The sequence below is a fragment of the Thermobia domestica genome, chromosome 7 (assembly GCF_964235325.1).
Source record: "Thermobia domestica chromosome 7, izTheDome1.hap1.1, whole genome shotgun sequence".
Lineage (NCBI taxonomy): Eukaryota > Metazoa > Arthropoda > Insecta > Zygentoma > Lepismatidae > Thermobia > Thermobia domestica.
In genome coordinates this window covers 87,086,091-87,109,604 of record NC_137460.1, presented here as the reverse complement: position 1 = coordinate 87,109,604, position 23,514 = coordinate 87,086,091, and the positions used below count along the sequence as shown (strand labels likewise).

General features: G+C 34.7%; 1 protein-coding gene across 1 annotated transcript in view; it reads left to right on the top strand.

Annotated features, from left to right (window-relative positions):
- Positions 1–23,514, top strand: part of Nup154 (nuclear pore complex protein Nup154) — a gene marked incomplete at its 5' end in the record, with an annotated part of 133,831 nt that overhangs the window by 34,993 nt on the left and 75,324 nt on the right. The window contains 6 exon segments of the mRNA XM_081764995.1: positions 2,501–2,600; positions 6,849–7,051; positions 8,572–8,705; positions 13,521–13,710; positions 15,550–15,644; positions 23,394–23,490. Of these exon segments, the coding sequence (XP_081621121.1) occupies positions 2,501–2,600; positions 6,849–7,051; positions 8,572–8,705; positions 13,521–13,710; positions 15,550–15,644; positions 23,394–23,490 (819 nt within the window).

Genomic DNA, 23,514 nt, shown 5'->3' with positions numbered 1-23,514 from the left:
AGAGACTGAGAAGTGTTACACTTCATGAAAAGATAGAAAAGTTTACACAAAGCGTTGCTATTACAACGTACTTCATTACCTACGCCGATAACCCTTAGGTCAGAAGTACTAAGATTTAATTTTCGAGAAGCCTACCTGTTTTGTAGACAATGTACATCAGATGATTTTTAAAGAGACAGGATAAAAAGAACTTGTGAGAGAGCGTGAGAGTGTACATCGCATCGAAACAATTCAAGTTAAAGATCCTATTATGGAAGCTAACAAGGAAGAGTGTCAATTTTCATTCAGTGAAATTTTTCAAAATAATAATGATGCACTGCCAACTGAAAAAAACAATAAGAACTAAACTGAAAGAAAATTACTCAGAAGATATTATTATACCAATAAACAAAAACATAAAGATCATAGTTTCCTTCCGTGATACAGGGCATAAAATTCTCACGGATGCATGGTATGATCGTCAAAAACGTAAGCATATAAACGAAGAGAAGTTGAGAATCATAATGACAGAAGGACAAATAATTGCTGAAGATATCAGATTTTAGGTTACGAAACTGATGAATAGTCATTAGCAGATAATCTTTGAATGACGTTAAGTTATTCATTCATAGGACCTTAAAATGCCTTCTCGATACTACTATCTTGAAAAACAAGACAGGGAATAGCACAAAATGGGAAAGGAAAAATATTAACAATTTCTCACTGTCATAATTGCAGCAGCTACACCAAAATATCTTTCACCCTCATCGCAAGTAGGACTTGCGGTCATCGTAATCAAAAGTATGGTAGTAAGCATCTTCTTAATGTTCTCTCTTCGTTAGGACTGTGTGCACCATATGCTGAGGCAGTTTTCTTATAAGTTTCGGTTCTTCTGCACCCTGCATTGTTTATTTGTTTATATAATAATATTTTCTGATTAATTTTCTTTCAGTTCAGATCTTATTGCTTTTTCAGTTGGCAGTGTATCATTATAATCTTGAAAAATTTCACTGAATGAAAATTGGCACTCTTCCTTGTTAGCTTGAAGGTAGTTGAAAGCAAAAGCCATGGCATCTGAAACAACATTATCTTTTGGACGACCACGTTTCATTCCAGAAGAAATCTTGTAGAACTTTTTCATGCATGAAGAATAATATCTGGCTTCAGCAACAACTAAATCATGAACACTGCCAATCCTAATACTAACTTCTTTGTCCCAGTCGTCATTTCTTCTGTCGGCTGCTTCCATAATAGAATCTTTAACTTGAATGGTTTCAACGCGATGTACACTCTCACGCTCGCTCACAAGTTTTTTACTCCGTCTCTTTAAAAATTTATCTGATGTACACTCATGTCCAAAATTATTGTCGCATATCTATAAATATGTTGTTGTAGGAATATAATTTGATAACGAATTCGCCCAATATTTTTTACAATGTTAGTGTGTATACAAACGGCAAAAATATGTATGTGACAAATTTCATGTCAAAAGAGCAGTAAATACGAACAATAAAACGAAAATAAAACTTTCTTGTCCGCTTAGCAACATTTTGTTTTACTCATTCTAATTTTCGTATTTATAATTCATTTCCTATGAAATTTACCACAAATATACATTTCCCGATTATACACAAAGTATCAGTATTAATAGTACTCTGCAAAATCATTATCAAATTATATTCTTACAAGAAGACAGTTATAGACATGCGACAATAATTTTGGACATGAGTGTACAAAACAGACAGGCTTCTTGAAAATTAAATCTTAGTACTTCTGAACTAAGGGTTATCTGCGTAGGTGATGAAGTACGTTGTGATAGCAACGCTTTGCCACTTTTTGTTTTTGTGAAAACTTTTTTTACATTTTTCATGAAGTGTTAACACTTGTCATTCTCTTAAGTTGACATTCGTTTCCATCTTTCACTGTAATACTGCAGTTTACTAATGTTTTAAGTCCCTTTTCTCTTACTATACATGTAACATCATCACCGAGAAGTTTCTCACAAATAAAACATTTTTCAGATGACATCTTGAACATAGATGATCTAATAGACCTAATTACTTATCCTTAGTCACACCTGCAATGAATGAAAAATACATTAATTTATATTTTATATAAAAAAAATCACTAAAACAAAAAGTATCAGAAAATTTTCGTTAAGGTTCTACTACAAAGCGATGCTGAAAGAAAAATGCGTAATTTGCCACGCCTATAACATCTAAACGGTGCATCCTAGAGAAAAAATGAAGAGAACATTTCTTGTAGAGAATTTAATGTAGATTATTATTTATTATTATTATTATAGTAATATGTTTTGCTCTGAAATGCTTTCCATGGAAGATATTTACAAAAAACTAATTTTTGGCGCCATTTTTCCAAAATAGCGGCCAAATCCGGGGTGGTGGAGTGGTGCAAAAATAAAATTTGTTCCAGCTTTCCACCATTTTTTCCTTATTCAACCCTTCATTGACTGGCCTATTATTTTAATGTTACTGATCTTGAAATTTGTTATGGTTTGCAGGTTAGTGAGTGGGCAACAAGAGCATTTTTTAGGTATGGCGGAGAAACTAAAACTACTCGCTTTGGGTCAACAGGATCAGTAGGGACACCTTTTTCACCAGGTAAATTGCTTCTATCGTTAATTTACTTGACTAATTTACAGAAGTAATTTTATTTTATAGTGTTAATAAATGCATATCATATCTGCACTTAACATTAAAATGTACATGGTTTATTTTTGTACGTGAATAATCATGTTTGGTTTATTTTTGTAACTGTTTCGTTTGATCGTAGAATTAGTGCTGTTTTATCTCGATCGTTTTATAGTACGTAGATTATAAATTTGTCAGACCCAGATTCATTTCCCGTTGAGGAAGTAAAAGGTACAGTATGTGATTTAGATTAGAAATAGGAGTGAAAATGGTTGTACTTGTATTTTACTTATTTGATTAATTTAAGTATGAAAATATGTCCTCCTTCATAGGAATCAAAATTGTTTGTATCCTTTATTTCACTTGCTTGATTATTTTCATGTAAGAATACGTCTTTTTCCTTAGTCTAGTGGTTCACTGTTCACATCTGATCTTGGAAGTCAGGGAATTAAAATTAGTAAAGAAAGTGATGCAAATGCTTCAAAATATGCTGAAAGTCAAGCAGATTGCTATATTTCATAGAGAGTCATGGATTTTGTTTTAGCTGCCTACAGAACATATGAAGAACGCCTCAGCCAATGAAGACAAAGTCGAAGAGAAAATAAAGAAGTTCGAGGTTAAAACTTCAAGCTTTGAAAAAAAAAAAAAACAATTAATTAAGTCAAAATTCAAATGCAACAAAAGAAAAAACGTAAGTTAGGTGTGTTGGTTGTAGATAGTGAAAAAGATAGACCAAATTATGATACACGTTTACTTGTTTATGAGTGTATCCAGAATGTCGTGATATTGAATATATTCTTAACTGATTGTGTGGTGCTAGTGTTGTATTGTATTCCAAATACAGGAAGTTTGACTCGTGATAAATATTTACAATAAGATATAAAGCTTATATTGCATTCAAAAAATAAAAATTAGAGCGTTGAACAGGTATGGGGATGCTGGAGGCCATTTTTTTAAAAAAATATCTAACCATAAATGATAGTGTTTGCGGTGTCGTGGGTCAGAGAAGTTACACTTACTTAATCATGGAAATTCAGGGAAATCAATACCAGAATTTCAGTGTAAACCTTGGAGAGCGCGTCTTTTAGTCTAGAAGGTTCCACATTCGATTCCTGGTAGGAGAGCATCGTACTACCACAGTAGTACAGATCTCACTTTAAATTATAGGTCTTTTCCTATATAGCTTCTGTGTTGACAAAGAACGTAAATACAAATCAAGTAATCAATCTTGTAATCACACAGTTGTCAGTTTCATAAAGATAAAAATAAATACATAGATCGTCACAGAATTTTTACAATACATAGATCGTCATAGTACAAAACCTTCTGTAACGTCATTAGTATAAATGTGCAAATTATAAAATATATTCAAGTAATTAGCACATGTTGTCTATAAATATGTTCATGAAACGTAATTACAAGCAGTACATACATTGAATGATTTTCAAAGGAGAGGACAAGACGAAATCTTACCAAAACAATTCTTTACAGGTCAAATATATTCACCAACTGAAGTTAAACATACATTTCGGAATAAGTAGATATATGTATAAAGAACTCAAATCACAATGTTTACAATAATATACAATCTTACGTAGAAAACTGAAAAATGAATAGCCTTATTCTCAGAAACATGCATGTTAAATTTAACATTTTAACTGGAAATGATTATCTTAAATACCCAGAGAATATTCTCCTTTATTCGATTGTACTACATGTCTGATGACTTACTGCATTTGTTCTGTAGAATCACTGCTGTTGTATTTATTTGGTATTGGTTGAAGAGGGAAGACCTGAGTGATTGTCTTCATACTTTACAAGGTTGCCAGAATATAAGAGTAGTGAAACTCTCTCGTTTTGGTTTTATTGTATACGATTGTTGAAGAGATTGTTGTGATTTTAAGAGGAAAATGAAAACGCCAGAACAATTAACCGCACTAAGTTATTCGGTCCGACTGTAGCAAAACTACATGTCAAGAATTAAAATTCTCGCTAACGCTCTTGCCTTTGGTGCGAACGGTCCCTTGTTCAATTCCCGATGGGGACACTCGGTCGAAAAAGTATAACAGCTTTTTCAGGCCAGCCATCTAGAGCGAGGTTTTTTCTGGGTTTCTCTCATTCACCAGGCAAATGCCGGGATGGTACCTAACATAATGGTCCCAGGCCGCTTCCTTCCTTCCCCAATCCTTTCTTTCTTCCCTTTCATTGGATAGTGTGCTCGCCAAGGGACGTCATCCCTCATATACGTGACGGGCTAAATAGCCTTAGATGCAACAGCCTAGAAATCTAATTCCTAATCTTATTGAAATTATGTAAAGAAGGAAAACCCTCCAGCCCACACTTTTTTTAATTTATTTATTTATTTTTTATACTAACTGAAATCTCATTTTTCACACGGGAAGAATAGGTTTATGGAAAATATTTGAACCCTTATCCTCTCCTCCTCATCCTCACAGTGAAGATGTGGATGAGACTTTCTCGGGCGACAGTTAAATGAGTACGTAAATTCCGTAAAAACGTCAGTGGCAGGTATGCAGAGTGAGCATCCACTGCGGATGGAAGAACGCGATATCTGGTAGCCACCCAGGATGAAAAGCATGTACTCTACTACATATCACAACGGAATTGAACTGGGTGTTCTGAATCCGTCAGTGAATATACATTTCATTTCTTGGGGGGTTGGTAGTCGTAGACTTAAACGGGTACTGCTTCTTATCAGGGCAGAGAACAACGAAATTGAACAGTGGACTACTGATGCCTTGTCTAGTCTGAGGAATCACATTTTTCCAGTCCTTTCGAGCAGAAAAGGTCTTCTACATATATGCTAATGACCACATGAAGCTGTGGATCCATCATCTCAGCAAGGTGTAGTTTTTGTCTATTGGTTTAAGGTATGTTCTGCTGAAGGGAACGGGCCCTCAGGTGCGACTTACAATACTATTCAGGTGGACTTTAATGTGCTAATTTATGCTCACTGTTTTCCTTTTTAGTGATGATTTCTCCCAGCAAGATAACGCCACTTCTTTAATAAGATACAGGTGGCACTACATTAGTTCAAGGAACATTTACAAGAAACCCCTTAGAGCATGTATGAAACATGATGCGAATGTCACTGCATGTCATGCAGAACTATCTTAAAAGCAACCGACTTAGCGCAGCTGTTGAACGTGTTTGGATTAAAATATCTCAACAATGCCTCTTAGACCTCATATACTCTTTGCCACATCGGGCAGCCGACGTTATTTGGGTTCGGAGAGGAGATACACGTTATTAGGCATTGGTCTCTAAATTTTTGGCATTTCAGTTTATGTAATTTATTATCTAAAATAGTATTTTGTTAATACTATAAATCAGAATTTCATCAGTTCAAATATTTTCACAGATGCACAGTATTTATTAGATTGCACGTCAGAATTCTTACAAATACTATCGTTGTTGTAAGATTACTCATACCTTTTGCATTTATTTTATTGTTATACTAATTGAATATACCCATGCTTGGCACGGGGGCTTAATTTGGAAGTCAGTGCCTGTGGGAGTATCACAATTGATCTCAGCGACCGCAAAAACTATAGATTTGATACTAATATCGGTCATTTTGGATTACTTTCACATGTCTCGGTATCCTCCTCCCCCCCCGCTGACTTCCGGCCCGCATTCAGTTGTAACTGAATTTGCAAGTTATCGCTAATGGAAGTGTCACCATTGATTTCAGCGGCCGTGGAAACTATGGATTTTACTTCAATATGTGTCGGTATCTAACCCCCCCCCCCCCCGGTGACCCCCGGCCCGGAGCCGAATAGCGTGAATTTGGAAGTTAATGCGATCGGAGTTTCACCATTGATTTCAGCGGCCGCGAAAACTATGAATTCGACACTAATGTCGGCCGTTTTCTACTACTTTGACATGTCCCGGTAAACGCCCCCCCCCCCCTGAGACCCCCTGGTTCGAAATTTGAAAATGGCTTCGTCTTGATCTGGGGACTGGCCCAAGGAACCCCTGACCAAATTTTGGTAACTCTCGGGCCACTCGTGTGGTCCCCAGGCCGCACACAGACAGACAAACACACAAACTCTTTATTTTATTTATATTAGATTAGATTATACAGTTATTTTAACGTATTATTTGTACTCTTGAGCTCGTTTTAAAATCATCTTTATTTAAGGTATATCTTAAGAAATAATAAAAATGTATTTTGACGACAGTATTATTTGGTAGGATTCACTCCCGGTGCTGTGTCAACTCCTTACTCTTCGCATACACCAGGTATGCCTTCTCAGATGCCACCTGATTCTGCTCCAATGGTGCAATATTCTGCGAAGCATAATGCTTTGTATTTATACGTAGGACGAATCCTTCGTCCAATTTGGAACTTGAGAACAGTTATGAAGATTTCAGTAACGTCTTCCAAGACTCAGTTCGTAAGTACCCCAACCATTTTTATACATTTATTTCTATTTTGTATTATTTTACTTTATTGTATTTGTTGCAAATTAATCACATCTTAGTCTGTTATGTAAGGGTTTTTACTTAAATTTTCCGTTATAACTTAATATTTGTTGAAACAAAGTTCCTTTCTTGTTTTTCTTTATAATACAAGGTGCGTACATGTCGTTTACGTATAACCAAGGTCATGTTCAATATATATTTAGGTAAGAGTTCGTGTTATTTTTCAATGTAATCTCCGTTCACCTCCCCACACCGTCGCAGTCTTGTGTGTCCATCTTTCAAAAGTATGTGCAAAGTCATTTTGGGATATGTGTTTGAGACACTGGTGTACGGCACTTCCAAGGGAACTTCCTGGTGAAAAATATCACCTAGGAATTTTGGAGCTTGAGAAGGAGCCAGAAGTAACTGAAAACAAGATCTGGAGAATAGGGTGGGTGTAGTAGAGATTTGATGTGTTTGTGCTGCAAAAAGTCGAGTACAGTGCAACTGTGTGACACCAGAAACTGTGTCACATATTATTCTGTACTAACGAAGAGTTTTCGAACTTCGGAAGCTAACCACAGAGTTTAAAAACTTTGACCATCTTGTTGCTGAAATTGGAATGAATTTCCGGACAGCTGAAACCGCATGAATAAAGCACAAAAATTCATGTTATAAGGCAATGCTTATATTAGTTTATTATAGAAAACACTTTATTTCGTTTATGCGTTAATAATAAGTAACTGACATCGGAACTGAATTTGTTTCTTCTTGTGCGCTTTAAACGACGACCTCTGTGTTTGAGCGTAATCTGTCTGTTTCGATGAAAACGACACTTAGTAACTGGACATAATAAAAAAGACGAATAAATATTAGAAATCCAGTGGCACCTAATGGAATGTAAACTCATTTATTCATCTGTTAACCAGTTAGATCAATCTCTATACATGTATGGAAGACTAAAGAAACTTGTTGACTCATCCATCAATGCCCATCTTCTGTACTCAGAAACTTCCAGGTTCGAACATTATACTTCATTTATGGTGTGGTCTAGGTAAAGGATAAGAAATGTGGTCCAGGGGAAGTATTGAATGTTACAAGTCGCTGAAATTGAAGACATAATTCGTCATTATAAATGGACAAACATGTGTTTGAATGCCTCCGGAAATGGAACTACGAAAGACAGGATCGAGGGGAAGTTTAAAGGTCTCAAATGGGAAAGTTGGACATATGATTTAATTTAAGCTAAACTAAGTCTAATGTATGTGAGTATTTCTTGAAATTAGCTCCCAAGGGAGAGAGAGATAAAATTAATTTATTGTATAAAAAAATGTTTAACATTTTAAAATTTGATATGCCAATTTGGTGAGATTTTCAGTATATCATATTTCCAACTAGTTCAGTGTAGTTGTCAGTAAATTAAAATCTTAATAAAGAAAAATCTAGATTGTTGTGATTATAACCATTTTGCACTTTTCTTCTTTTTCATGTGGCGATTACCATCGTTATCTAGATTACAAGTTCTGTAACAGCAGAAGGAATCAGTTTGATTTTAAGTTACCTTCAACAAGTGAGGAGCTTTTTAGAACGGAATTCACAATTGACTGTTATTAGCGCACAGTCACAAACTGCGACATCAGGTGCAAAGTGAGTAATGTAGTCGGTTGTATAAAAAACTCTTTATTTATTTATTTATTTATTTATTTTTTGTATTGGAGTACACTTCTACCTAATTCTTTGTTTTTTTATTGTTAATCAAAACTAACATTTATTATTATTATTATTATTATTATTATTATTATTATTATTATTATTATTATTCATAATTAACATTGATTATGTATTTTCAAATTTTTTGTGCCTACCAGGTTACACAAAATGACCCGCTAAGTTATGGATATCTATTTACTAATGGACGCTATAGGATACATATAAACAAATAACAGGCACTCACCTTATATTTACGATGCTTATAGTATTATTTTATATTGTGTTCACGCTGAAACCTTCGTAAGTAACATTTCCATTTCTTCTAGTTGTCCTTGCGCCTTTACATAATCATCTTTGATGAGGAAGGAAAATTTGGTAAATATAATTTACAACATGTCATTTGAATGGGAGATCACATTTTTCATCCATGTGTAAATAGTCTTCAAAACACAATTAGTGACATACATAATTTAAATTTTGAATATTTATGAACAGAAATCTATAAAGGAAAAATTGCAAAGAGTAGCTAGTGATACTACAACTCAATAGTATTTTCGGAAGGTCTTGTGCTTTTCAAACCTTCTAGAAAAGTTCGAAGATTATTATGACGCAAGGATAATTAGAAGAAATATTACTTACGAAGATTCTAGCGTAAACCGATATAATGTAAAATGAAACTACAGTTATGGTCTGCATACAAGTTAAGTACCTGCTATTTATTTGTGGTCATCTAGGTAGGGCTTCATGACTCCTATCAAATGCATTGTCTAATTATGTATTTTCATCCCGAACGATGTTGAAATAGCAATAATAATAAATATACCCTCTTCTCGCGTCTTTAAGCCTCAACTTGCTTAAAAACTATTTTTGATTCATAGTAGCTGCGTGAAAACAACTGAAAATGTAAACACTTCAGCAAATCGCAATCAGATACAATCGCAATCGATTTCCATACAGATCGCAATCAGCAAATCACTTCTTTTTCTTAAGTTTCGGATCTCTCTTTCACTCTCATTGTCAGTGTGGTAGTAGCTGAAGAACAGGCCGCTGTCATAGGACACTCTATCGTTGTCAGTATCACTAACATCAGATTTCCATAGCATGTCATTGTCAGTATCGTATAAGGCATTGAATATTCCACACTGCACAAACATAATTGAATGATAGGCAGTGTCAACTCAAACAACCATAATAATTCATGTTTCAAATATACGTATCCAGAGTGCTCTTATGTTGCCAGATATCCGCATTTCTTACTCGTGTGTATAAGCCGTTCCTTTATTTTTGATGTATGTTAAAAAAAAAAAAAATAAATAAATAAAATAAAGCGAAAATATGGTATCACTTTCACAAATCGTAAATGATAAATAGCACTCTACAAATAAAAAGTAACATAAAATAGAAAGAGGTAATGCATAACAAGGCATATAATACAATAAATTTCAACAGTTAAATAATTACGGAGAAATCGCCAAGTAAAAATGTGACGAGCTGTAAATTAAATACCGAGCTAATTTACTCTGGTCAGAACATTTAGGGAAGAAGAAACAAACCCGAGAATGGGATCTAGAATTGTGCAAAAAATGTTTATTTCTGATTGATGGTCAATGCCTTACAGAATGCGGACAATTCATTGTAGTAAGGCTTAAGTTATTGAAGCTGAGTTTCTTTCTTTCTTTCTTTCTTTCTTTCTTGGAATTAAGATTTTCCTGTTTCGTCTTCTTCCAAATAGTTCACGCTGACAGTTTTGCTCAAACTTTTGCCTGTTAAAGCTTATCTAGTGCCCTTTAAATGTTTTACTATTCACATGTTCAGTTTCAATTACGTGCTGAATAATAAGTGACGCTACGCAGTTATTTATGTACGCCAGATTCAAGTAATTTCACAATCATTCAATTTCATTACCCATTCGTCTACTTTAGCCTAAAGAGCATAACCGTGGAATGTTAAACTAAAACAAAAATAATTTCATTCTTTTATTTTATGCTGCATTTCAAATTGTACAAAAGACGGGATATATATATATATATATACACAATCGTAACCCAAAAGAATTAGATATTTATTGTTGTTATCAATAACAGAACAACTAACTTAACATAAAATAGTAGAAAAAAATCATACAACATCTAAAAAACTTCATTAATTTTTACGTTTATTGGAAGAAAATAAAGGATGTAGTGTGTGTTACTTTCACAGTTGTATAAAATAGAATTTAGGATTTAGATTTCTGGTCTTTCAGCATCTATGGCCATTTAGCTCGTCACGTATGAGAGATGACGTCTCTCGGCGAGTACATTATCCGGGGAAAGGGAAGAAAGGAGCCTGGAAGCTAAGTTACGTACCACCCCGGCATTTGCCTGGTGTGAATGAGGAAAACCCAAAGAAACCTCATTCAGGTTGGCTGGCCTGAAAAAGTTTTTTACACTTTTTCAACCGAGTGTCCCTACCGGGAATTAAACCCGGGACCGCTGGTACCAAAAGCGAGAGCGTTAGCTACTACGCTACGCGGGGCCAAAGTTATAAAATAGTCCTCTATGATCATGCCTGCAGAATAGCATTCTTAATTTGAGATTGGATTTATTTGATTTACTTATATAAAATATAATATAAATTTATTATCATAAGTAGTGTGTACGTCTGTATTAGGATTATGTGTGTCACTGGCAGGCCCGTATTTAGGTAAAAGTGCTATTCTGTGCTCGAGCACAGGGTGGCAGAATTTTAGTTTTTTTTAAAGATTCACCAAAAGTAATCTTTAAAACTAGTAACCTGCAGTCTCTCGCGGAAGCGCGAGAAAATTTGTTAATGTGTTTATAATTCGCTCTAATTACATAGTTCCTGTTTAGCTAGCTTATCTGATTATTTTTAAAAAGTCATCCTCTCCCACCCGCCACACCAAGAGGTGAGGACGAACTTGAACATCATGAAAAATGATACAATTAAACTCAGTGACCTCAAAACCTATGAATTCAACACCAGTATCTGTCGTTTTCGATTACTTTTAAAATCTCACCCCCCACCCCACCCCTTCCTAGGGAGTATGACCTTGAATTTGAATTGAATTAAAACTGTCACTATTCATCTCAGCGACTCTAAAAACTATGAATTTAACTCTAATATTGGTCGTCTTCGATTATTTTTAAAATGCTCCTATGTTATTCTTATGGGGACTTTGCATCCCCGTATCTCAGCTCAGGTGTGACCTATCGACTTGGAACAGGTAATTTGGATCATTTCCCTGAGAGCTTTATAAAACATATTAAAATTTCAAGTTTCTATCTATTATGGTTCTCGAATTGGAAAGCTCTACAGATAGACAGACAGTTTATTGCGTTCTTAAAATAGATGCTATTAAACCATTACTGACGGTGAATAATGTAAACAATTATCTTTCTTATTAGTTATCGATGATACTGGTGTGGGGGGCGGAAAATTATTTAGAGCACAGGGGCGCACAAAATACGGCCCTGGTTACTGGTAGGACTGTATAATACATTAAAAAGTAGGTGTGCCATTGTTACGAAAAATCGAACATTTGATAGATACAGTCTGCTATTTAACACTATATTTTTTACATACAATACTGCAATAAATAATGAAGATCTGTTACAACATAATAATAATAATAATAATAATAATAATAATAATAATAATAAAAAAAGAAATCAGCTGTATCAGATTGGCATTGAAAGACACAATTTTTACATTATCATTTTTCTCAAAAACAGTGCGTGAGAATTTACTCTCAGGTGTGTCATTGTGTCCAGTTCGATGTGATCTATCGATTGATATATTTTTCATCTTAGGACATTGTAGTTAAACAAAAAAAATACAATTTAGAAGCTAATCATAATTTTAGACTGTATTTCATTTACCCGTACTACTGTAAGTAAAAAGATTGGTTAGTGTGAACTTGAGTGTCAGTTTGTACATAATACAGCGTTGTCCGGAAGTGGGCGTACCCCTAATTGGTGTTTTCTGACGGTTTTACGTTTTACTCACATTTGTTTGGTAACATTGCTTAGCATTGTCTGGCAATATTGCTATCCATGTTCATTTGTTTTCTGCTGCTTTCTGCTTGGTAACTTATTAGCAGTGAAGTTAAAATAATCAACAATGTGTGATCAAAGTCCATATAGCATTGAACAAAGATTAGTTGTTGCGGTTTGGCTTCACGAGAGGCGTTACACAGGTGACACCGTGGAAAGTGTTAAGCGAAATTTACAGACCGCTTTGGTATTTATTCACCTAGAAAAGCAACAATGTTGGGGTGGGAAAAGTGTGCATTTGCTACGGGCAGTGTGAAAGACCTCTAAATATCTGCGAGAACTTGGCGCAGAATTCAGCTGTGTTACGACATGGATGGTGATCATACCGACGTTTATGACTCTTAAGACTTCAAGGTAACTGTGTACAGATATTCCATCATAACGAACACTATACTGGTGAAACTAAGGGGTGAGGGGCTACACCCACTTCCGGACCACTTTGTAGTTTTTCAGGTTCACAACTACGCATGAGAAACTACGTTCATTTGTTTCATTTTTTCAGCTCATTGAAATCTGACGATTGTCTGATCTTTGGACTTCTTTTTTTTTTTTCCGTTCAACACTTATAAAATTGTAGAATTTAAGTAGACTTATTCTTTGTAGATACTAATAAGTTTTATCTTCTTTACTTTCTAAACGTGATTTACTAAAAGAAAGAAAATAATAATTTGATTATAATGTTTTTAATTTTTTTTCTTAGTACTTCACAAACAAGAGGTGCTCACGTGTCCCCGTCTACTCCACGCACTCTTGATCAAGAAGCTCAAATGAGAGAAAAACAATCCTTAGATGCTATAAAAGTATTCATTATACATACGTGTGAAGTTCTTGGTATGTGGAAGGTTATTTGTGAACACCAGTTTCATATTGTTACAGGAACATTGGATAAGGTAACACAACAACTTACGAAATGTAATACCTCAAGTTACAACTAGGTTTAGTAAGGTAGAATAAGTTTCTAAAAAGAAGTAGTGAAAACACTCAAATATATATGTATTCGATAAACTGTCATTCAGGGGTGACTGTAATGTAGTCACAAAGCCATGTTCCTTCCCAATTAATACAAAAAATAATTAATAAAAAACATAGTTACGGACAATTAATCCAGGATAGGAATAAGGAGCGTCCGAACAAACATTTTAGTTTTTTAAAATACAGAGTCTGCAACCCTGAAAATTTGATATCAGTGTAACTCATGGTGCTTAATGTTACTTCCTGTTCACGTATTCTGGCTTGGCTCTTTCTCGCGCTGGTCTATCTCAGAGAACAGTCCTTTAAATACTTGGCTTTACGTACGAGGTAATCACACTTTTAATATGACAGAAAAAACGTGCTTTTGTACCTACATCCTTGCGACCTGTGACGAGAGAAGAGATGATGTTGGCGGGAGGGTGAAGCTCTTCAGTTCTATGGTGGTTTGGCGCATTCCATATGCAGAAAGTGGGTGAGGAGGAAAGACTTGCTAGTAGCGGGAGAAAGAATGACTCATATCGTTTCAAAGGCGACACAGCTTCGCAGAAGGTTTTCGATGAAGGATTGTGTTTTCTTTACGACACTCACATATAAATTATGAAGAAAAAGTACTTTGTAATACACTTTAGGATTTCGGAACGTAATAACACGTGAAGTATGTCAACTTTTTTCGTAAGCATTTAGAGAACGAGCGTATATTCTTGAACAACATTTTAAATGGTCTACTTCTGAAAAGTTCCTATGAAAGCAAGTTTGCGAAGTCACAGACATACGTAAAAAGTGTTGAACTCCATCGCTAAGCGGTTAGTGTAGGCGTCTTTGGCATGGAGACCCGGGTTCGATTCCTGGCGGGAGAATCCGTATAAACAGTCTCCCATAGTTGTGGAGATTACCTTATAAAACCCTGGAGGCTTCATTGGGCAAACGAGTCACCTATACATACCTTGCAACCTTCATCAACTAAAGCCACGTTACGCGTGCTGAGGACTAATATTGAAACACTTATTTTGTATTTTTACAAAGAAACTTCGTAATTATTCCATAGAGATTTATTTTTAAAAAAAATATTAAAGGGCTATCCCCGGATTATTATTGACTCTACCAAAGGACATTATAATATATATAATGATGCGGACGATATAGAAGTACTCGTGGCAAATTTAGTTTTATTTTCCGGTACTAAACAACAAATTCTACATTACTTAATGAAGCGATGCATATCAAATAATTATAAAAGTTCAACAGTCACTAAAACCACTCACTGATATTTTAATTTTTAGTTCTGAGTGAGTGATATCTCAAAACAGAATGACAAATTTGTTAGAAGGGCACTTTGATTTCAGGCTTATTAATTGATCAAGCAAATTTCTTAATTGAAGAAATACATTTCGGTAGGTTTATGTGTTTACTAAGTAGACTGAATTTGAAGTCAGATAAATTGTTGATAATTGAGCCCGTTTTCTGATTTAATTTATCTTAATCTTACTTCTGGCTTTCCTCAGCTGATGAATCGCTTAACGGAATTATATTTAAACACTTCCGCTTATCCTTCAGGTAAGCAAAGATAGGAAGAGTAAGAAAATAGTAAAAATAACAATTTTTAAGGAATTTATGAAGTACTTATGAACGCCATGTTGAAACGTGTACTTAGAACATAAAATTAAATATAGAATATAATATTTAACAATTTTGAGCTGTTATTAAATATTTATTACTTTGTTTTATTTTGTGTAATAATTCTGTTACCAATTTTACAGGACCTACAAAACCATCTAACAACGATAACATTTAAGGACCTCATTCTCAATGGACAAGATATGTGTCAGGCATTGATTAATAGTATTATCAATAGGTAAGTTATAATAAATAGTCAATATAATTGTGTCGATACAATTAGTCATGCTTCGGTGAACCTTGATACAGAAATAAGAGCAAATATGGTTCAATGAAGACCGATCAAAGAACCACACATATGCTACACTATACCATTATCTTCATGTTACCAATTGCTTTAGATAGCTTATTCCAATTCTAGTTATTGTTGCCCTAGTACCTGTAATTCTACCTTTTCATCTCTCCACACAGAGAGCAAGGGGTGAGGGATTTAAAAATGATCGAAAATGACCGATATTACTATCCATTTCATAATGATAGGCCTCTGACTTCGCGGTGATGTCGTGACGTTCACTCAAAACTTATATGGCATTATCGCACCTCGTTTAAATTGTGGAATGTTGTCTTTTCAATACTTAAAACATGCAAATTTTGTTTGTACTGTGTAGTGAGAAAAAAAGGAATTAATGAAAAAGTGCGAATTTTATAGTACTTTGGTAAATCAATGTTTATAGGACATTATCTCGGAAAGGAGATTACATAAAATAATTTCCTGTGTACAGTATGTAGATGCATCCATTAACTGTAAGTTGCGAAAAGTTCAATTTTCATCACTGGATACTTTTTGTGTAACTAAAATAAATGTATGACGCTCTGATCTACTTTGCCGTGGTAGGTAGAGAAACGTACAAAACACAGTTCGAAAATTTGGAACTCTAGTGTTCCAAATATTTGAAACTTTTAACGAAAAAGAGTTTAGTTGGTAGAGTATTTTTTGAATGTGTATTCCAACATATTGTATGCGTTAAATGGAGAGCCATGTTGCAGCCCAGTCTTTAAATTATCCGCGCTTATATGAAGAAGTAGCATACAGTACAGTAACTGGGAGTGCGACAACGCTGTTGGGCTGTGTTGTCGCGTTCAGAAAGCTTGCAGCGCGAAGCCTACTTCATAAGAAGAACGTAATGGGGGAAAAAAGTATTTAAGATCTCATAACCTTTCGTAACATCTTAAAAATAATAACAATGCATGTACGTATCTTAATGCAATCGAAATAAAACTTTGAAGTAACACACTCAAAACTCATCTCTTAATCGACTTAACCTCATTCACTTTTGTCACTTATTGATTCATCGCTGCTCCTGCGCTGCTTATTGATCCATCTTTCTGGACACTTATTAACAATGGTTTCATTTTCCACCTCAAGATTTATCAGTATACACACTTTCCAGCTTACGAACATGTTAAAGGGAAAAACGAAATATATCCTTGACAATCACGTGTTCACCCAAGTTGTTCTGTGATCAATTCCCCTGCCGAATGTATTAGAGAAACATGGGTCCTTTGGTGTCTTTCAACGAAAGAAAACTATGCAATATGTAGAGGAGGAGGGCTGTTTTTGTGTGTAATCACGTCGCACTGATTACGTTTTCAACATTTCATTTCCGCAAAAACTTAAACATGCACTCACATCACTGACACAAATCCCGAGATGGGGGTTGAGGGAGACATGTCCCCTCAATCTTGGAACTGGGGGGACTGTCCCCCTAAAAATCTGATTTGAAATTTGTTTCTTGGGGAGAAATATGATAATTTGTGTCCGAGTGCCAGAAAGGAAAGTCAGATGAAATTGACGTCACTTTTGTATAATAAACAACAGGTTCACCTCAGAAATCAGATTCATCTACCGTAATATGATTCTCATCTCCCCCAACCTCCCAGAATAAGCCTCATATCTGCCCACCTCCCAATGTTGAATGCAACTCTGCTCCCCTGTTTCTCCACAGCATTGTTTTTCAACTTCATAAATATTTTGAACATCGCTTAAAAAAATATGGGAACGGTCCTACCCCCCCCCCCCAAAAAAAAAATGTTGAAGATAGATTTGCACCGATGACTCACATCATGTGTATTCATTAGAGTGAGACGGGCGAACGTGCATTTATATTTTTCCTGAGTATTTCTCGTGCTTTTTTAATGAAAAAAAAAAAACTATGGATATTCCTTCTACGATTGGCGGTATTACAGAAAGAAGAGGCAAAATTTTGAGCGATAATGAAATTGCAGAACTGATAAATGACTCCGACTCAGACGGTTATGAGTTAGATAGTAATGCATAATAATGACATTAATTATTCTGTGCACAGTGGCGTATCCGGGAGTGAACAAGTTAAAAACTCTGCGTTGTTCCTATTCGAAGGCAGATTCTGATGTAGCGTGGAGCGATAAAATTCAAGTAAACGCAAAACCCCTCTATAGTGGTGTCCCGGGAATTAATCAGAATGCTGGGCTATCTACAGAATATTCCCCATAATAAGTGTTTCAGCTGTTTTTACCGATGAAGTTGTATAGTAAAAAATGTTGAGTTGATTTTGAGTTTAACGCCCCGTTAGGAGCGAGGCTATATGAGACGTGGACGTACTGATTAACGAGGAATCCAAACCACATGAGCTCCCGCCGTGAATAGTAGAGAAATAAATAAATCAATAAGCAAAACAGCAGATTGAGATAAAGAAAAATTACTAAAACAAAAATCTTTGTTTTCTAAGTGAAAGCGTGTTACTTCAGTTAAAAATAAGATAATTTTTACACTAATTATTCACATGTGCTTTGTACTGAAGCCAGTTTTACGAGATTTTTACAAATCAACTACGCAAGACTTATTAGTATGTCTGTCAAATGGTGAAAGAAGTTGTTTTTTGTCTGCTGTTTGACATATCACATGTCAATCCTCACGTACTGTACAGGAAGAAAGCATGAAAAAATATCGCACTTCAAACTTTTTATGCGAACGTAGCAGAAAAACTGCTGCACTCAGCAGGCATTGAAGTAAGGGATTATCCCAGTATTCACCCGGTGGAAGGGTGGTAGCAAGGAGCCATTACCCATTCCGAGTTTTCCCAATATTCGCAAATCCTAATAGAGTAGGACAAAGGAGATGAAAAGTGCGTAGCATCCGCACGGTGAAAGGAAGTTATATTAGAATTTATTGTCTGATATATGAAGTTGGGTTTTGCATGGGAAAGTGCTTCGAAATGTACAACACTAAAGAGAAGTATTAGGACTCCTAGATCTGAAAATAGATTCTTTGTGAAGTGTAAACTCAATATTACATATCAACTAAGATTGTATCATAACATAAACTTTGTGAGTGCATTTGTTTCTGTGCAAGTCTATTTTGTACTGCGTGCGGTAAGTAAAAATAAAACTGACAAAGCAACAAATTTTCGAAGACCATCATATGCAAATCCAAACAAAATAAACAGTTCGTTTTTCTAATTTTGAACAATTGGTACGTTTACTGTATATTCCGTTAATTTCTAAGAAATTGATTAAAAATCTGTAGAGATATGAAATTTCAAAAATACCTCTAAAAAGTCCCGGACAGTGTACGTGACAAGTTTAAATACTCGTCGGGCTGAGAGTGCATACGCGCCAGGAAAATATGGGAACGTAAACTGCGACAGCGAAGGGCGCAGAGCAGAGAAAATCATAATGTCATATTTGCCAGTTTATCTTTTAAAACAAACCAAAACACTTTGGTTGAAAAAGTTACTTTGAGAACTTTCTAAAAGTTTTTTTTTTTTTTCTCCAGATTGATAATACACCGCAGTAGTTTAGAGATAATGATGTCTCACTTTTTACTGAATAACAAAAAAATTACTACGTGTTGAGTAATGAAATTTTCAGAACTTACAGGTAATAAATAGATGCACCTACATATCGTGCACAGGAAATCATTTTACGTGATCTCCTTTCCGAGATATAGTCCTATAAACATTGATTTACCAAAAAAAAAGTACTATAAAATACGCTTTTTTTTCATTAATTCCTCTTTTTTTATTACTACACAGCACAAAGAAAATTTTTGTCTTAAGTATTGAAAAGACAACATTCCAACAATTCCAACGAGGTGTGACAATGTCATATAAGTTTCGAGTAAACGTCATGGCAGCACTGCGAAGTCAGGGGCTTATGTTTATGAAATGGATAGTAGTGTCGAATCCATAGTTTTCGAGGTCGCTGAGATGAAGAGTGACACTTCCGATGCTGTTTAGATCCAAATTCATCCCACAATAGTAATATTTAATTTTTACCAAACACATAACATAAGGAATTGTGTATTTAAAGCTTTTATTTCAACTTAGCGAAGCGGGTAATCAACGTTAGTTACTACTAATTAAGAGAGCCTTCATACTCGTCATTTCGTGAATAATTAAAGAAAAATTTGAATATTATAGAAATGAACCCCCTATCCTCACTTAGACGCGGACTTTTCACAGACGCTGAAATACAGATTCACTAATTTTTACTTAAGAGTTTATGAACCGATTTCCATATAAACTTATGCTAATCTTCACATTGGGTACTTTCTTAAATAAATAAATAAATGGAAATTTTGATATTTTGAAATTGCTGAAACATGTATTCTATTATTAAGAGGTAATATACCGAATTTCATATCTATAAATTTGGTTTATATATAAGGTGTTTCAAAATAACACCGACAACATTTGGGATGTGATTCCTAACATCAAGATAAGACAAAGTATAAAGCAACTTGGGTGCACAAATGCTTCCTTTCGGAGTTAAAGGGTATCAAAAATGAAAAAAATTAACTTTAAGGTCCATAGCTCCAAAACTATGGGACTTACCGTAGTCGGGTCAAGACTTCACTTAAGAACTAGTATGTGCTCTATCCAAATACCCATATTTCAGAATTCTAAGGTATTAACGCAATAAGTTTTAAAGAGGAAGTGGGTGAGTAGTTCAAGTTATATGCCCGTAGCCAAACCGACTCAATAAATAAAAATTGTTGCGTTAGTACCGTAGGATTCTTTAAATATATATATATATATATATATATATATATATATATATATATATATATATATATATATATACGGATAGGGCACATATAAGTTCCTAAGTGAAGTCTTGACCCGACTACAGTAGGTCCTATAGTTATAGAACTATATATCTTTAAAGTTAGTTTTTTCATGTTTTTGGCAGCCTATAACTCCGAAAGGAAGCATTTTTGCACTTAGGTTGGTCTATACTTTTTATCTTACCTTGGTGTTAGGAATCACGTCCCGAACGTTGTCAGTGTTGTTTTGAAACACCCTGTATAAAGGAAAGGGAAATTGGGATACTAAGGATACTGCCCTTTTAGAAGACAGATTTTCGAAAACTGAAACATGTGTTCTGTTAATTTCATCTAGAAGTTTATATTCCGGATTTCACATCTCCAACTGAGCCATATCCATTTGCAGTCACCTACTCGTGGTGAGTTCTGGGTTATTTTTAAATATGTAATTACTACAGTTTAGAAATAAGCGAAGAGCTGCAAAAGTATTTCCTTCTTGAAAATTTACTTCTTAAAAATTTTAAAAAATAAAAACAAACACAAAAATGAATTATGATTTGCATAAGCTTTGCGTACACTTCAACCTTTAACTTTACTACATCACTCCCTTCCTCCTCGCCAGTGGATTATAATTATTGGTGATTTCTCGTGCGTGATGCAGGCATTGATATTTTTAAAAAGCCTTTCACTGCCTCTTTTGGTAATTGTTACCGTAAAACAAGAGGAAAACATTGACATAAATTTTTTGTTTATTATTAAATTTTCTTAAATTTTAACACGTTTAAACGTATTTTTAGTCAAGTCATCACCTGAACAATATGACTTATCGAACTGAAATTTTTCTACGTGCTAAAGGAGCAAGAAAACAAAAACAAACAAATATTCCTACCGCTAAACGAATATCACATGCTAATTTTAAAAAAGTTACAAATTATCCCTTTTAAAAAAAATGAGAACCAAGTCGTCACCTAAAGGACGTCACCAATCGACTTAAGATACGTGATATTGAGGTAAAGAGACAAAAATAGCTCTATCGGTTTAATATAGAATTAAGAATATGGTTTAATATAGAATTAATGTGATCTCTCTCTCTCTCTCTTTGTATATATATATATAGTCAAACCTCTGAATAACGGACACCATTAGAACATGAATTTTTGTCCGTCACAGAGAGGTTACAGAAATTTAATTGCTCACAACGGTAATTGTATGCAGTAATATACAGTAAATACACTATGTAAGAGTGTAAATACGTAAAATTCAATATAAAAATACTCTTATTTAGTACGTATTTGAATTACTGGGAGGGATAAAGGAAAAATTCATTTCTGTTAAATAATAATGTTGCTGGGGAATGTTGTTATATTCGTATACTGCAAAAGATAATGCTTGTAGGGGAAAGCCGAGGGAAAGGGTTTTTCGTTTATTTCAGATTCTCAGAACCTTCTCAAAAGATGCGTTAGGAACCAACTAACCGGCTTTTATATATATATATATATATATATATATATATATATATAGCGAAAAAGTCATGCTTTTTCCTCTACAAGGGTATTAAAACTCATTAGCAAGTGTCCTCTGAGAATCCTCAGTATGGTTGCGGAAGAAACATGTGTGTGTACTGGCGCGGTATCTTCGTTGGCGGAATGGATGAAAGGGCAAGTTATTGGGAGTGCATATGTTTATTGACCCAGTCCCAATCACAAAGAATATCCTCTTAGAGAAAGTGAAAAAGGAAGCCGGGAAAACTCGAACCCAGACTTGTTCCAGCATCATAAGTAAAAGAAAAATGTTGCTTCTCCCCCCCCCCCAAAAAAAAAAAAATTGCTCGTTGAAAATGTAAAACAAACAATGTTTGTTTTGTTATCTATGAAATTGTCGGGGAAAATGCAAGGCTCAGAGGAAAAAAGACTAAATTTGTTAGGAAAGGAAGATCTTTTACATAGAATTCTTGGCCATACGACTGACCCTGTGTGAGTGTTGTTGCTTATTGAAGGTTTTCTAGAATTTCCACCAGAAAGCAATTTATTGTGGGCACAAAAAGGAAGAATTTCAAGTTCAGCTTGAAGCTGTTCTGTTTGATGGTTCACCAGGTCTAGACTTATGAAGTCATGATAGATACACTTGTGGAGAAAAGACTTTTCTGTCTACTGTAATGTATCGCAGAATCGGGAATAATTCCTGTCCGTTATAAAGAGGTTATTGAAACGTTTGAGAGAGAGAGAAAAAAAAAAAAAACCTGTCTGCGTCCGTATCTGAAAGTGTCCGTAAAAGGGAGCGTTTTGTTCCGTAAGAAAACATGTATTTTTATCGGGACAAGCAAATCTGTCCGTATTATAGAGGTATCCGTTAAGGAAGATTTCACTGTGTATATATATATATATATATATATATTCTTAGAACGTTATTTTTTTTTGTAACTGTTAACTTCGTCTACCTGGATAACAGTGTAATCAAGGGAGTGAACGGAGCATATTTCTAAATTTTATCTGGTAAATGGATGTTAGGATACATCCGAAATATGGGTTAACTAACATATCCAGTTAGGGGTATTTGTTGACAAGTATGTATTGTGAGAATATTAATTTAAATCCCGAACTCCCTTCTGGTTATATGGTTAGCGTTCGCGCCTTTGGCGCGGGAGACACGTGTTCCATTCCAGGTGGGAGCAAATGTGGTTTGGATCTCAAGCTGTAGGTTCACGTGTTAGCTTCAGTGTTGAAAGAGATGCTAGACTCCAAATCTGTCTAAATTCCAGAATGGATTATAGTTTACACTTGTATTCAAAGTGAAAAGTGGTTTAACAAAATAAAAAAATGTTGCATTGGTATGCAAACTAACAAGAAGTAATTTATAGTTAGAATGAAAAGGTTTAAAAAAAAAACAAACTTTTTATTTCAGTTACCTTGCTGATAACGCATCTGTCAGTTCCATTAGTGCAAGATTACGGCAAGTGTGTCCTAACCTGTATAGAAATGAAGATGCTGTGTGCTCGAAGGTAGGTGATGTTTTCAACATTTTA